At 35.7% G+C, this 16750-nt stretch overlaps 1 protein-coding gene across 1 annotated transcript in view; it reads left to right on the top strand.

Annotated features, from left to right (window-relative positions):
- Klhl1 (kelch like family member 1) overlaps positions 1-16435 on the top strand; it is a 395614-nt gene extending 379179 nt beyond the window's left edge. The window contains exons 10-11 of the mRNA XM_021181703.2: positions 5908-6079; positions 15320-16435. Coding sequence (XP_021037362.1) covers positions 5908-6079; positions 15320-15379 — 232 coding nt within the window. The 3' untranslated portion in view covers positions 15380-16435. The remainder of the gene's footprint in view (positions 1-5907; positions 6080-15319) is intronic.
- Positions 16436-16750: the final 315 nt, after the last annotated feature.

Below are 16750 nucleotides of genomic sequence, written 5' to 3'. Positions count from 1 at the left end.
AAACAGAAACAAATTGACAGGTGCACAGATTGGTGCACCAAACACAGACAATACATAGAGGGTAGAGAACTTGATGTAGCCAGAACTAAGGATGTCTATGTCTACTGTAGGGACCAGAGAGAAAGCAGGACGCCTCCCGATTTCCCTCCGTCCCTGGAGGAGCTCTGAAATCCATTTTTCCTCTCTCTCTTTCATCATTTCATATCTAGTTTCTCCTCTTTCTTTCTTTCCTTCCTTCCTTCTTTCTCTCTCTCTCTCTCTCTCTCTCTCTCTCTCTCTCTCTCTCTCTCTCTCTCTCTCTCCCTCCCTCCCTCCCTCCCTCCCTCCCTCCCTCCCTCCCTCCCTTCCTTCCTTCCTTCCTTCCTTCCTTCCTTCCTTCCTTCCTTCCTTCCTTCCTTCCTTTCGTTTTTTGTATTTTACTCTTTTTATTTTATTATTTTAAGCCCTACTCCTCCCGCCTGATGCAGTTCTTGACTGCAGACAAATGCCTGTTTAGAATTTTCCAATCCTATTTTCCACTGTCAACCTCTAGCTAATATCAGCGCTGGGCCAAGGCTGACTCAGTCTAGCCTGTATCTTTTTTGCTTGCGATCAACAGCCTTCAAAAGATAACATTTGTAGCGTTAACATTAACGCAGTATGTTGCTTACTGTGCAGGGTTACATCTTCTGTTTTCTGTGGAGATCCAGCAAGACAGTACAACTCCAGTCCTTTCTGCTTTTAGGCCACTTGTAGGGAGCCACCTGTAGCTGCCTGTAGCCATGGTTCTCAGAGACCTAGGCTTGACTTGTTATTTCTCTCGCAGCCTAGGTCTCTGATCAAGGCCAATGTTTACTTATGAGTCCGAGCTTATGCGGGGGGTGGGCACCCCTACCACGTCAGCATCTCATTGTTTTGTCAGGATCCCTGCTTAGTCAGGATAGTGTCAAGAGAACAGGTTCAGCCTTTCAGCAAGTAGTGGTGTCTTGAAGGAAAGCTGCAGATGTGGCAGGACACTAGACTTTACCTAGGTCAGAAGACTCCACCCTAGGTGGGCGAGCAACTGTGGCAAGCCAGGTCTAAGCAGCCTGCTCAAGGCTGGGGGAAGGGCACAAACTATTTTCAACAAGTCCCAATTTTGCTCGTTGTTTTTGCTAAAAGTTTGGAAGATGTACCATTTTCTTTGGCTGAGGTACCCATTTCTTTTATCTTACTTTCAGTGAATGGTATTCCCTGTCCCATCTCCTGTATTTTGTTTGTTGGGGTTGCCTCTGAAGTTCATCATCTAGTTCTTACTTTTCATTTGAAAATTCACTTCACTTTGAAGTTTCAAAATTATTTCATTTTCACTTTAATACTTGAACTATTTTTTCACTCCTCTTCACATTTTCATTGATTTCATTTATGAATTTATTCAATTTCAGAGTAAGTTCTTGAACAGTTTTGTAACCACTCCATTGATTTCCTAGCCTTGTGATTTGGCTCCATTGCATGTCTCAGAGCCTAGAATAGTATGGTTCCAGGGCTCTAGTGGAGACATATTTTCCTTGCAGATATTGACTCTTTTGCCTCACTAGTGTCTAGGTATCTGGCTCTGTAATGATTGTCAATCTAGGTGTTGACATCTGGTCCTTTCTTTGTTGGGTTTGTTTTTTCATCCTGTGAGTTTTGCTGACATATCTGGACATTAAGAATATGTGGTTTCTGTAAGTTAACTTATCAGCGATGCTTTTGATTCCCTGTGAGGTGTGGACACAGTGAGTATGGGCAAGAATCTGTTTCTAGATATCAAGAGCTGATACTTGGGAATGCGTATAAGCTGGAACAGACGGAACAGGTCCATAGGCAGGATTAATCCAGGTCTACTACAGAATCTGTGGAGTACCCATAGAATGGAGGTTGAGAGAGAAGACAGATCCCTGAATGCCCCCTGCTACAGGACTGAGGATAAGACAAAGGAATGGAAATTGAAGGACAGGAAGGAAAATGAACATCTTTACCTGATTCCCTGGCTGGAATGGCCAGCAGATTTCTATGGAGAGAGAACAACATCGATCTTTGCCACTTTTTCTGTACTTTGCTTTTGTTTTCTTTCTCACTTTGTTTTCTTGGCTGGCATACATAAAGGGTGCAAAACAGCTGTGCATTTAGATTTTTCTTCTAAATATTAGTTTGAAATGTGAGTCAACAGACCATCTGACTTCTAGATGGTAATAGCTTTATATTTAAAACTAATTTCCTTTAAATATCTCTTAATGTAAACTGTATCCTTAAAGCATAGGAATGACAACGAAGCTTGGAGAATTTAATGCCTCAAAAGTGTAGTGTGAATTTTCAAAGGGAAACTAACTCATATTGTTTGACTGTTCATGCCTTTAGCAGGTTTTCATTTTACAGTCAATTTTATCCACCCTGTACAGCTGCTTCTCTTGCCTGAGGGCTGTAAAGTTTAATAGAGACTCTGCTTCAGAGCTCACACTCTGACTAGAAAGACCAAGGTACCATGCAGGAGAGGCAGAGACACCAAAGGCAAAAGCAAACCTTTGCCACTCTTTATTCTTCTTTTCTTGTTTATTGTTTTAATAAACTGGTGAGCACAGTTTTAAAATACTTAAAATCAGCTTTTTTAAAATAAAAAAACATAATAATTACTTTAATATAATAAATAGCTACAATATAATAAATACTGTTATGTAGTAAATAGTTACAATAATTTTTATACATCTGAAATGATTTGTGAAAAAGAAAAAAAAAAGATAGTCCATTTTGAGAATAACTTCTCATGCCTCCAGGCAAAGATAAAACTCTGAACAGTTCTGAATAGAGAGAAATCCTTGTAGAATCTTGAATGTGAGAGGTTATCTTACAGGCGTAGGCGTATCTGAGTATGTGGCCACTTCCTATGTATCTGTGATGGACGCTGCATGTCACAAGTTGAGAGAAACTAATGGTCTAGTGTACTTTTATTTTAAGTGTAATTCAGTCAATTAAATATAATTTGCATTTGAGAAATAGCATATATATGTATATGTATACACACACACACACACACACACACACACACACATATATATATATATTTACTTTCTACCAAAAACTCATCTCATACAGAGAATGGTGTTCTAGAAGACAGTTTCTATGACAATTGCACTACTAGCAGTGATGGATAAGGGTCGACTTCTATGCCTTTCCTTGTCATCATTTATCTTCTTTTTTATTTCAAGACAGGGTTTCTCTATGTAGCCCTGGCTGTCCAGGAACTCGTTCTGTAGACCAGGCTGGCCTTGAACATCATTTGTTTTCTTGATCACAGATATCTGACTGGACTTGTATAGGATATCAAAGTGAAAAACTGTATTGGAATTTTGATGGTATTGTGTTGAATCTGTAGATTTCTTCTTATAACTGTCCATTTCATTAACCCATTTATTCACTTTTTAATCACTCCATTTGTTTACATCTCAAATGATATCCCACTTCGCTGTTACCCTTCCACAAACCGCCATCCCACACCCTCCCTCCCTCTCCTGTTTGCCTATATAAGGGTGCTCCCCCATCCACACTATTCTGCCATCTATTCGCTCTTTTAGCTTTTTTATTTGTTGCTTGTTTATGTTTAAAGTTCTTTATATATTCTTGGTAGCACAACACTCTCTAAGCTATAATGAGCAAATATTTTTCCCATTATCTCCTGTCACTTTTCTCTGATGATTTTTTTTTTGCTGTGTAGAAACATTTTAATATCTTTATTTTCATTTCTTATGGTAGCTAAAATTCTCCTAACAGATTTCACAATACCTTGTCTAAAATTATACTACTGAGTGACAGTCATAAAGAAAAGCCTAACATTGTCATAAGAAGTAGACATGTTGACCAGTGATATGTAAAACAGGATTCATAAATAAACCAATATAGCTATGGCCAACTAATTTTTGAAAAAGGCATCAAATTATATTTTGGAAAAACATAGCTTGTTCTCTTAATGGTGTTGGTAAATCTGTAGATTCACCTGAAGAAGATTTAACATAGAAGCACATTTCCAACACTGTAAATAAATAATTCAAAATGGATCTAAAATCTTTAGGAAATATTTGAGAAGCTGAAATTGTTAGAAGAATTCATAGCAAACATATTTGAAGCCACTGTAAAGAACTTTCTGGATAATATTCTGAGCTGTAAGATAGTCATAAAAATCTCACTTACTTTTAACTTATAAACTTTCATTACTTCTCTCTGTTTTTTAAATCATTTATTGGAAGTATCTATCCAGTTACCTAAATGAATATTCCACCTTCTAGAATGTATTATCAGCATGTGGGTGGTACTCTTTGTAACTCCCTTATAGAGTTCATTCCACATTATTTTATGTTTTAAAATGCTAGACTATGATTGAATGAAGTGCATATTTGTAATTTCATTGTGGGGCTTTAGGCTTGTCATTGTTTGTGATGCTTTGCATTAACTAATTTCAGCCTGTCAATCAAATTCCTATGGGTTTAGCAGCCTAGGAAAATTACTAAATTTTGTCGGGCATGGAGTCAGTAATTAGAAAAAAAGTTCCAACTCTAACAATCCAAAGCATGCAAAATTTTGGACAAAATTAATATTCTTTATAACTAAAACCCACATATTATTGACAACATTTTTTTATTTAATATTCTGATGAAAAGTTAGCTTCTTGTTTTATTTTAGGAGTCTGTTAATTGAATTTTCTAGTGGCCAAATAAGTTATGGATCAAGAAATACATATTTCTTTTTAAAAAAGAAATTATTTTTCTTTAGTCATAATTTATATTTTTTTCTGTTTAGGCTTACTAACTTTTAGCTTGAAATCTCAATCAGAAATTTCAGATTAAAAGCAAAGAAGTGATTAAATGATTCATTTTTAACTGAAATAGCATATGTTAAATAAGGTAATATACAAATGTATAACTATCCTAAATATATATGTGTGTATATATATATATATATATATATATATATATATATATATTTACTGATAGAAAGACATCTTAAATTGACATATGTAGCATTTGGTACTGAGATGTTTTTGAAAACAAAGTGCTTGTAGTCACCTTTATTTAAATAACTGGGTTTATCTGGCCCCAAAGTCTTCATCATGACCAAATTTTAGCATTATTATCAAAACAACAATTCTATTCACTTTAGAATAGTTCCACAAGTTTTGATTTTCTTTTTGGAACAACATTTCATGTATGCTTCTGAGTCTGGTCTTAAACTTGTGTGTATATATATATATATATATATATATATATATATATATATATATATATATACACACACACACACACACAAGTATATATATATATATACACACACACACATATATATATATGTATGTATGTATATGAAGCTGTCCTTTGACTCCTGCCTGGTCTTCTTGCCCCTCTTCCCAAATGTTCAGATATGTGCCACTGCAACAAGCTTACCTACAGAATTTCAGAACAAAATATTTATTCCTTTTCTGAGAAATTTAGAGTAGATTTGTATTACCATTTCAAAGAAGGTTTCATCTACTGAGTGTTCACATCCAAGTCCTCTCAGCTTTCAAGTCACTCATTTGCTTTCATTAGAATAAGCCTCTGTTTTGATCTAGTTCAAAACTTTCAATTTCTGTGGGAAATGGTGACTTTTGTATCTATTCACCTAAAAAATGAAGTCATGAGATTCGTTTTTATCCAATGAATCTTTATCAATTTAAGTTTCCAGGTAAGGTTTTTTAAGTTACTTGGATTTCAGAATGAACAATATCATTGATATTAGTTTTAAAACAGGTCTGTCAAAACTATTGAACTTGACAGCAAAATTTCTAAATTTTAATTTTCATGTCTTAACTGTTCAAAATTATCAGTCATTTAAAAAGTTGAATATGATTAGAACTTGCATTTCATTGTCCTTGAATTTTAGGTATGATCCAAAAACAGACACATGGACCATGGTGGCTCCTTTGAGTATGCCTAGAGATGCTGTTGGTGTCTGTCTCCTTGGTGACAGGCTATATGCTGTTGGGGGCTATGATGGGCAGACTTACCTCAACACCATGGAGTCCTATGATCCACAAACTAATGAGTGGACACAGGTAAGACTGATATGGAAATAAGTTACTGAAAGTAAAATAGAGTTTATTTAAGTTACATCTTGTGAAAAGACTGTTTATGGTAATTTCAATCTATGTTATTGAATCACTCTATACCAAAGTGACTGATTTAGTAATATATACTTAGAAATAAGTCATGGAGAGAGGGGGGTATTTGAAAAAAATAAATAATTTGTTTTGTATAACATTTTCTTCTATATGCAATATAAGATAAACTAAACTGATATTACTGAAATATATCAATATTTCAAGGATACCTTATAATTAATCACTCCAAGGATCATCAATAGATTTGCATGTTCTAAAGTAAAAACTGAAATTACATTTGTACACAAATCTATGAAAGAATATTTGATTTAAAAATTTCTGGTAGTAAAAACATGAAGGTTTCATAATGTGTTCTTACTGTCAGTCATTTCTGCCTATGTGTTACTGCCCTAAGTTGAGACTGTTCACTCCGTAAAGATATAAGAAGCACTAAGTAGTAATCTTACACTTAAGTAGGAAATGAATAATCTATGTCCTCAGTTGATTTCAAATATAAAGGAAATAGGATCCAAATAAGATGTTGTTCATCAGAAAGAAAGCTCCATTGCCCTGCATGATGAAGATAAATGATTGGCTCATCTTGAGTGAAAATTGTCTTTTAAGTAATTAGGATCAGAATAGCAGGCAATACATCCCATTCTACATGAAAAGCTCCAAAATGTGTGAGTTGTGTAGAAAGTGAGATAATTATAGGGAAAGTGATTGAAAGTAGAAAACACCTTGGGTCTGGTAATTGCCATGACCTTGTTTACAATAGAGGGAGTAGAACATTGTTAGACATGTTCCTTTTGACTCAATTGTTATGTACTTGCTTTTATTTTTTTACCTTTCACCTTAGCTAGAAAGCTAATGGTAAGATATTCTTTTAATAAACAATGTTTCAATTGATGAGCACAGTAAAACTCAAAACTTTTATTTTGTTGAATATACAGTAGGCACAATTTATATGCCTTCATAAGCTTACGGTTCTGATTTGGGTCATAAAATTGAGAAAACTGTCTGGGGAATATTAATAAGTTTATACTAATAATAGTTGCATGTATGTACATATAGTCATTGTAGATGATCCATCTTTAATACTGACTCTGTCTCAAGAGCCTCATTCCTATGGATTAATATCTAAGTACAATTGTCAGGCCAAAATATTTGCATTGTTAAAATGTCTGCCCACAAAAAAAAGGAATGAATTTTTAAAATATTATTTCATGAAAATGCTGCAGGATACAGTTGGAGGTTTCACATTAGTAAATCCCTAGTGTTTCCACAAGAGATGTTGTGTAAATTAAGTACTGTTTATTTGTTTGGAAAAATTCCCGCTTCAGTGGTGTGAATTGTAGACATAGTACTAATACAAGTCAACCATAAATAAATGGAATTGAGAGAAACACAAATGATGTGATGTGATATCTTAATTAAATATTTATCATAAAGCATCATTGTGCCCAGGATTCCACTAAAATGGAAATCAAAAGGATGTGTGTGGTAATAAAAGTAAAAGCTAGCAATTTTCCATCATCTTTTAAAAGAAATTTTATTCTCTGGTTCATATAGTATTTTATAAACAGAAGATTGGTTTTATTATGATTTTGCTTTAGTATATTACACATAAATTTTAAAAAGCACTATTTTTAAATATTTACTTTCATATCTGGTAAAATAATGGCACATTTTTAAAATAAATAAGTACTAAATTAAACATTTTACTTTCATATCTTTTCATCTCTTAGACTTTTAAGGCCACTGAGGGATATCAACACAAACCTCCTAGACACATAGACATTATATATATATATATATATATATATATCCAAATAAATTTGTTCAATATGTGCAGGCTTAGATTTTTCAAAACATATTTTAGTAAGGGTTCTTGAATACTTCAAATCCCCTCTTCCTAGCACACCATAAAAAGTAAGAAAGAAAAAAATGAAATAATAGTAAATGGAACAAGGGGATGTTTACCTGTTTAAAACTAGTTATTTTTTATTTTATTGGATATTTTATTGATTTACATATCAAATGTTATCCCCTTTGCCATTGCCCCCCACCACAGCAAACTCTATCCTATCTCTCCTCCTCCTGTTTCTATGAGTGTGTGCCCCCACACACCCACTCCCGCCTCCCCACTCTCTCATTGGTTCTTTGGGGCAATTCCAATCTCCATCGTTAGGACACCAGCAGTCCATTTCAATAGTGTCAAAATACCAACAGTCTAGTTCAGAGTGAAACTTGAATCAGCAGGGGCAGCACAATCCTGCAGAAATAGCTAGGCCTCTGCCTAATGTGCAGGAGTCAGCTGCATCAATCAGAACCAGCCAGAATGCCAAGTTCTCTACCTCTCTCATTGAAGTGAAGATAAGTGAAGCCAGAAACCAACAACATATTGCACTGTAAGCTATGAAGGGCCCCTTCACTGTCTGTTGGGTTCTACCTATACATTCTTCAAACATCACATATTATCTCATGGGTCTGCATCAGTAAAACATCACATGATGTGACCAGAATCTTCTACTCCAAGTAAGGCTGGTAATTATTACATTTACACACTAAAGTAGATGAAATGCATTGGCTTGCCCCACAAAGGGCTAATCATTAAAATAAAATAAAAAAACAAATACTATGAAAATATCCAGAATACATATACTTTTAAAAACATTGTTGGTTAGATAGAATTATAAAACTAAAACACTTTTGATAATTGTGCTTTCATTTACTTTATGAGAAAGTTGTATTCATATATATATATATATATATATATATATATATATATATGTCATTCTTAATTTGTCACTTGACATTGAGTTCAATCCATTCACTGGTTAGACAAAATTTTTAGAAAGCAAAATAAATTCACATTTCTCTTACCTAGGTAAAATTGACTTGGCTTTTGTATTTCCAGGAGACTTTCCCACTGCCACTGACCTGTGTACATTTGCAATCCTCAAAAATTCAGAGGCTATGATTATGCTGTAGGATATACATAAATTTTTATCATGTAAATTAATCAAAAATTATCATTATTCTCTTTTGCCTGAATTAAATTAATTTGTAACTAATTTATATAGATAAAGTTGTTAAAGAGTAACAAGAAAAGCTGGTTCCATATCTAGATTCTTACTTGGGTGTACTAAGTGATTCTATAACCAAAATTTTCAGGTCACCATGCTTAACTTTGTAATTATTGAGGGAGGAAACAAGCAGAACTATTTTAAACTATATTAGATAAATTGGTTTAAATAGAAAAGATAATTTTTTATGTGTTTAATGATTTCGTGTCATAATCATGCAATATTTAAAAAAGAAGGATAAAGTATTTGGTAAAGAAAATTCATCACTGCTGTATATCCTTCATGAAATAGGTAGAAAATACTCCCTGCTGTAAATTAAGTGTTAAATGTGACCTAAAATAGAGGTAGTGAGTTAAACAGATAAATATTTTGGAATGGTTTGACTTTTAAAGATTAGCATCTGGAGCCCGGTGTGGTGGAACATGCCTTTAACCCCAGCACTTGTGAGGCAGAGGCAGGTGGATTTCTGAGTTCAAGGCCAGCCTGGTCTACAAAGTGAGTTCCAGGATAGCCAGGGCTATACAGAGAAACCCTGTCTAAACCCTCCCACCCCCACCCCCATCCCCCCAAAAAATTAGCATCTGTAAGAGGAACATCTCTTGACAAATTTCACTAAACATTTGAAATGTACATAAAGAAAATATCCAATAAAAGAAAACAAAGAATAAAATTGAAAACATTAGGTCTTGGGAGATAAATATTACATATGAAAAGAACCCATGCTAAAGATTCCTGACTTTAAAAGGATCCATAATGAAGGATTTTAATCAATAACAATGAATACGAATTGTCTTTAAATTATTGGATTAGTATGGATTAAAAATGATTAGGAGAATGCACATTAGGAGAGAAAGAAAACATTATTATGGAAGACAAATTCATAACAAAGGAGAAAACAGGAAGGATGAGGGAACTAAACTGGCTTGAGATATTTAGGCATCTTGATGATTACACTGGATGTCCAGGGTTCCTCTAAGTTTCTTGAAGAACTGGATATAGTGTTTATTTTTCTTTCATCAATTTATTTATTTGTTTTATGTCAGGATAGCAGACCCCCCTCCTAGTCCCATCCCCTTACACAGTCTCTCTCCTCGTGCTCCCTTTATCTTCTCTGAAAAGGGGAATTCCTCCACCCCCTGGATATCAATCTACCCTGGCAAATCAAGGCACTGTAGGATTTTTGGCATCCTCTCCCTCTGAAGGATGACAAGGCATCCCAGTTAGAGGAACAGGATCCACAGATAAGCAACAGTCAGGAACAATCTCTTCTACAATTGTTGTGGGACTCACATAAAGACCAAACTGCATATGTTCCACATATACACAAGGAGCCAAGGTGGAGCACATACTAGCACTTTGGTTGGTGGTTCAGTCTCTGTGAGCCACCAAGGGTCCAGGTTATTTGTCTCCAATGGTCTTCTTATGTAGTCCCTATCTCCTTAGGATCCCTCAATAATTCACCAACTCTTCCACAAGATTTTCCCCAGATTCATCGAATGTTTAGCTGTAGGTCTCTGCATCTGTTCCTAATCACTGCTAGGTAGAGCCTCTCAGAGAACAGTTATGTTCCAGTCTGCAAGCATAACAGAGTATCATTAATAGTGTCAGGGTTTGGTTCCTGCCTGGTGGAATGGTTCTTAAGTTGGGCCACTCATTGGTTGGCCATCCTTTCAGTCACAGCTCCACTTTTATCCCCGTATATCTTATAGACAGGAATCAAAAGTTTTGTGACTGGCTTGATGTCCTTAAACCTTCACTGAGAGTCCTGTGTAGTTACAGGAGGTGGCTATGTCAGGCTTCATATCTCTCACTGATATGACCCCCATAGACTCCTTAGAGCCTCCCTGTTCTGAGTCTCTGGTACATCTTAGAGCTACCACCACAGGGCCCCTCCCTTTATATGATCCCTCTGACCCTTTCTCCTCCCAATTCCTCTCCTAACCAGTTCCCTCCATTCATCCACTCCAAATGTCTATTTTATTTCTCCTTCTGAGTGAGATTGAGAAATTAATTTACAGAAAAAGTAAACAAAAAGAAAACAAACAAAAGAAACAAACAGGGAACTCATGTATTTATCATAAATGAGGAAGCATATTGCCCCTATAAAGTACTGAAATTAATATATGGAAACATATATACATACAGATAATAAGTAAAGCTTCTCAAACTATTGTCTAGTGCGCAGCATTTCATGTACTAAACATGTATCAGAGAGCATTAGGGAGGCTTTTAAGAATATATGTTCAACTATTCTCCTTTTCTCATTCAGTTTCTTCCTTTTCATTTCTTTTGAACCATCATCAACAGATTTTTTCTTTGGAAGTTCAGGTATAACGAATGGAATCTGGCACAGATTCCTCACATTTTGAAAAAAATATCTTCTATGACAATGACGTTAGATAACATTTGAAAATAATTAGATGATGAAAGACAGTTGTCACAGTCCTCGCTGCTCGCGGAGACAAGAATGGAACGGACACCAAGTCGGGTTCACGAAACAGCTTCTTCTTTATACTCCTTCTTTCAGCTTTTCTTACAACTCTCTCCACCACTTAGGCCCAGGGCTACAACAACAACCCTCCTATACTCCCACTGACTCACCTCATCTCGCTACACCCCACCTCATCCAATCAGAAATCACACATGCTCCAGGCATGAGCTCAGGTCTGTCACCTATAGGCTAACAGGTCCGGATCATGAGGAACAGTCCAGCTTGGAAGGCAGCCCATGCATGCGCATGCTGCGCATGCTCGGGCAAGGCAGTAAACAAGTGGGGTTCACGAAACCTGGCAATGGGCCAGGGCGCCATCTAGGCCCATGCAGCCACACCCACTTCCCCCATCTCCCCCTTTTTGTTTGATTAGTAGCTCTGGGATCACCATCTGTCTTAGCTTGCCCCAATCCGTGCCACATCCTTATTGTCATGGGAGTGAAGAACTCACTTTTGCCATTCTGTCTTAGGTTGGTATGCGCACGTGAGTGTCTTTCCTGTCATTGGTTACTAATCCAGCATGTTGAGCCAACATTGGGGGGATGTTCCTGCTTTCAAGGCTGCCAATAGCCTGCACTAAGGCTTGTTTATCAGCCCTGTGCTGCTTTCACATATGTGCCATCCACCAAAGCATTCCTCCACACACTACAGTCAGCAGGAACACCCAAAAAGCCATCCTTCCCCAATTTTTTAAGAATCCCACAGTTCCCTGGATGATCTCCAGCCATTGCTTTGCAGTTACAATCTCCACACAGGTGTTGTTCACAGCAACAATCGATGCTCACAATTCCTTCATCTTTGTGTCAAGATCATGACTCCAATTTCCTAGCACCATAGCACCAATTACACGCGACAGATTTGCAGGTCTGGAAAAATTCTGATATTTACAGAGGTTCCACACATTCCTGACATATGAGTAATGCAGGAAGCAAATACTATCTGCTCCAAAATATTCATCTGTTCCTGCAACCAATCCACTCTTTGGTTAACTATAAGGAAACCAGCTTTTAAATTTGTATTCCAGTGGAGCCAAAGCCCCAATTTCCTCTTTTTAGTTCCCTTGAAGGGAAGCTAGAAACCATGATCTAATTTTTGTGAACACCTTATTACTTTCAAAACACAGAAGTACATAAAGAAAAACCTTTTATTCAAACTTGGCTATAGTCTGTTCTATACCCCCATATCACACTGCCTTTTGTTCCCTGCCTGTTCACTAAATGTCTTTTCCATATCTTTTCAATGCTTACTGAAATACAGATTTTATAGACATAAATTTGTAACATATTTAAATAGAGCATACATATGCATACCTAAGAACTTTAAGTGCTTTTATCTTACACAAAACAATGGTCCCTTTCATAGTGCTGTTTTCCTTCTAATACTATTGGCTAGTCCTCCCATCCACTATATAAGACCATCTTTTCTCTTTTTCTTTCATTTAAAGAATTCTCCTTTAATAGCTCAAGTTTCTACTACTGAGTCTTCAGCTTTCCTGCAGGTTGCAATGTTTTATCTTTGAGGAAATTGCTCAAAAAGTACCTAACCTTAACTCTTACTGCCTTTATCAGAGTTTAAATGCGTGTTCGAGATTTTATAAAGGCAGCCTGGACCCCGTAAGTCTAAACTGACTCCTTCAATCTTTTGTACAACCTTCCACTCCAGGGGTTCATGATACCATTGCCCCTGTTGGTCCTGAAATACTGGGAAGGCCCCTGCAAAGGTGGGCACATTTTTCCAGACTTTTGCATGAAGACTACACTTTCCCCTCTTGTCTCCCTCATCTTTATAGCGGGGGGGGGGGCGGAGGAGAAGGCAATGGAGGGGCTGATGGTTCGGGTGGCCTACTGCGCCTCATACTCCAGTGAGACATCTGACTACAGTTGTCACTATTGTTATCAGTCCCGTCACTGTCACTAGTAGACCCTTCAGAGCTAGATTCCTTTTTCTCTTTCTTATCTTTGGTTTGTTGTCTAAGCTGTTTAGGTTTTCAGTGGCTAGCCTGAGAAGCAATCTCCTTAGCCTCCTCAAACACCGCAGCTCCTTCCTCTATTTCAGCATTGTACTTTCCACTGGCATCCCTCAAGCACACCCTGACCAAGTTCCAGATGGCTAACATTTTTACTTTCATTCTAGTCACAGTTGAACCCATGTGGCTGAAATTCCCTTCATCTCTATTCCTGAGAAACTTAGTGCTTCATCCCTTTTTTCCCAGGAACCTTACCTTCTTCTCTATACCTGAGATCCTTAATGCTTCGTCCCTTTATTCCCGGGAACCTTTCTGATTTTCTCCTTCATGACGAGAGATAATCACTTAAAATGATTACTAATAAAGACAACTAGAAGCACCTGCTGCAGGGGCACGCTGTATGTTGTAACAAAGTACTGCCACAACAGATCCTTTCTCTCCTGTGTGTATGCACATATTTAAGCACAGGGACCACTACACAGGGACCATCATTCACTGTACTGATTTTAAGAGAAGCACTAACAAAAAGTAAGAAGTGGGATACACTGCAGCAAAGTGGAATACTCAATACTTATGTAAATGCAGAGCACAAAGCTCAGAAGATAAGACAGAAAGGGATCAGTACAGAGACTTTTTGGGGGAATCTGGGTTCTCAAAAATGAAACTTTCATTACATCATCTTTACATTTTCTTTCTCTTCACGTTTTAGGCAATTATCCTTGAAGAAGAGCAATAATACATTAAATTTGTTTTTGCAGATAATTTATTAAGAGAAAGGATAAAATGAATTATATGTTTTATGTTTAAATATTCTGGGGGATGATGAACAATAATCAATACATTTAAAATAATTAGTAGACAAACGGTTTCATTTCAATATTTAGAAGCTTTAAAATGTTTCTCAGTAAATAATTTAATGTGACCCATATGAAAATGTTTGAGTGTTAACTATTTTACCTTTAGCATTTTTTAATATCTAATTTGAAATGACATACTATCATTTCCTATATATGTGAAAATTCTAAGAAAATCAAATACAAAATATAACCAAAATGTAAATCTATAGATTACAGCAAAAACACATTTGATTAGAACTATTTTGAAATATCTTTAATATGTGTCTAACAAGTTTTATATCTAAATTCCATATATAAACTCTCCATATTCACATTAGTAAGCAGTGTAGCCATTCTGTAATTATGAACTACTCATAATTTTTGTGAGTTGTCTGTGCCTAGGATCAATAAGTAATACTTTTAATTCCATATGGTATCCATGGAAAGAACTTCACGGTGATAGCACTATTTTAACTATTATAATGAAACATAATAAATGTGTCCATAAAAAAAAACAAAAACATTGTTGGAAACTTTCTATTTTAAATTCATTTCACTCAAATGAATTTGTTCTACTTCTTTTGTTAGAAATTTTTGAGTGATTGAATGTTTTATCATCTTAAAATAAAAGTAATTGTGTTTTTTAGAGTAGAATTTTCAGTAATTTTATTGCATTGTACTCTTTGTGGTCGTGATGGGATAATGTAAGCACATTTATTCATGATTTTCATGTATATAATTTTAAAATACACTATAACTTATGTACAGTTCAATGGCAGTAACCTTTGTCCCCTGTTTCATCTTTTTCAACAGATGGCTTCATTGAATATTGGGAGAGCAGGTGCCTGTGTGGTTGTCATCAAGCAACCTTGACTGATTTATATAATGTTTGAAGGGATTTTCTTTGCTACTGTGGTTATTTTATATCGTGTGGTAAGAATGAGAAAGAAATTCTGAGACAAGAATTTCTCAAGAACAGGACTTTTATAGATTTACCTGCTCGTGACAAAAGCAGTAAAAGATCAAACAGAATTTTAGAAAAAAAGAGAACATCAGACACAACATCTGGCCAATAGTTAATTAGTTCAGGAATGGTTATTGATAATGTTTTTCATTGTAGCATACAATAACTAGAATTACCAAAGGTAGGCTTATCAAAACAGACACATATTTGTGATATAGATTGTTACTTAATGACTGACCACTTGGTTGTTCTTATAATCTGTGAGGATATTCAAGAGGTGGCCAAGAGTAGAAGTTATACTATTTTATCTAACAACTTCTGAACGATTTTATGTTTTTCTAATTGAATGTGATGACAGCAAGAAGCAGAATGTTTTGTTGAAACAAATATGCTTCTTTCTCATTTTCCTCAGCTATGAAAACAATTAGAGAGACAGATGATTGTCTCTGCATTCAGAAAACAAACTGCCCTGCTAATCAAGGCTGCATATTGTATCCAATATGATGATTGTATTTTATTACAACTGTGTCATCAGTCTCAAACTGGCAAACAAAAAGGACTTTCCATAAAGCTTGCCACATCGCTTTGCATTGTCAACACACCGAGCCAAAGAGTCACTGCAGCTATGGGCATTTGCCTCATGCAGAGTTCAGTATAAGCATGGATGTTAGTTATTCTGAATGTTAATATACCCACTGCATGCTGAAGTCCCTTAGAATTTTGTTCTTTAAAACAAAACTTAGAATTTTGAGACAAAATTTCCAACTCATTAAATTGGGATGATTATGACAACAGATAGAAGGATGAATGACTACAGATTCACATTCCCCATTTTCAAAAATCTTACATTGATATGCACATTGTTTTAAACCAAATGTTTGTAATTGTTCCAAAGCAAAATGTGGAACTTTTATGTAACATCCTTAATATATGTCCATGTAAATTATGAAGATAGTTAATAAATGATAGAGCATTCACTTTTATTGGTGTGTCTTCTTTCATTTAATTTTTAGAAAAGGTAAAAATTTGATGAGGGTATTGACTTGTTTAGTGTGTGTCTGTGTGTGTGTTTGTGTGTGTGTGTGTGTATACACTGTATGTACGTATGCATGGGTTTGTGTGCATTTCTACATATAGGTGTGTATGCATAAATTTACTAAGAGTTTCTTTCATTTTGTGAGTTTCCTTTTCCCTGTTACTTTGTCTGATACAAGTTCAGTACTTTCAAATGGTCCCCATGCATTATTTGTTCCTTAGTAGTAGAAACCCATCTGATGGCT

This window comes from Mus caroli, unplaced genomic scaffold, assembly GCF_978045245.1.
Source record: "Mus caroli unplaced genomic scaffold, Mus_caroli_1 scaffold_12, whole genome shotgun sequence".
NCBI lineage: Eukaryota > Metazoa > Chordata > Mammalia > Rodentia > Muridae > Mus > Mus caroli.
The sequence above is the reverse complement of the archived record's forward strand: the minus strand, read 5'-3'. Positions and strand labels throughout refer to the sequence as shown.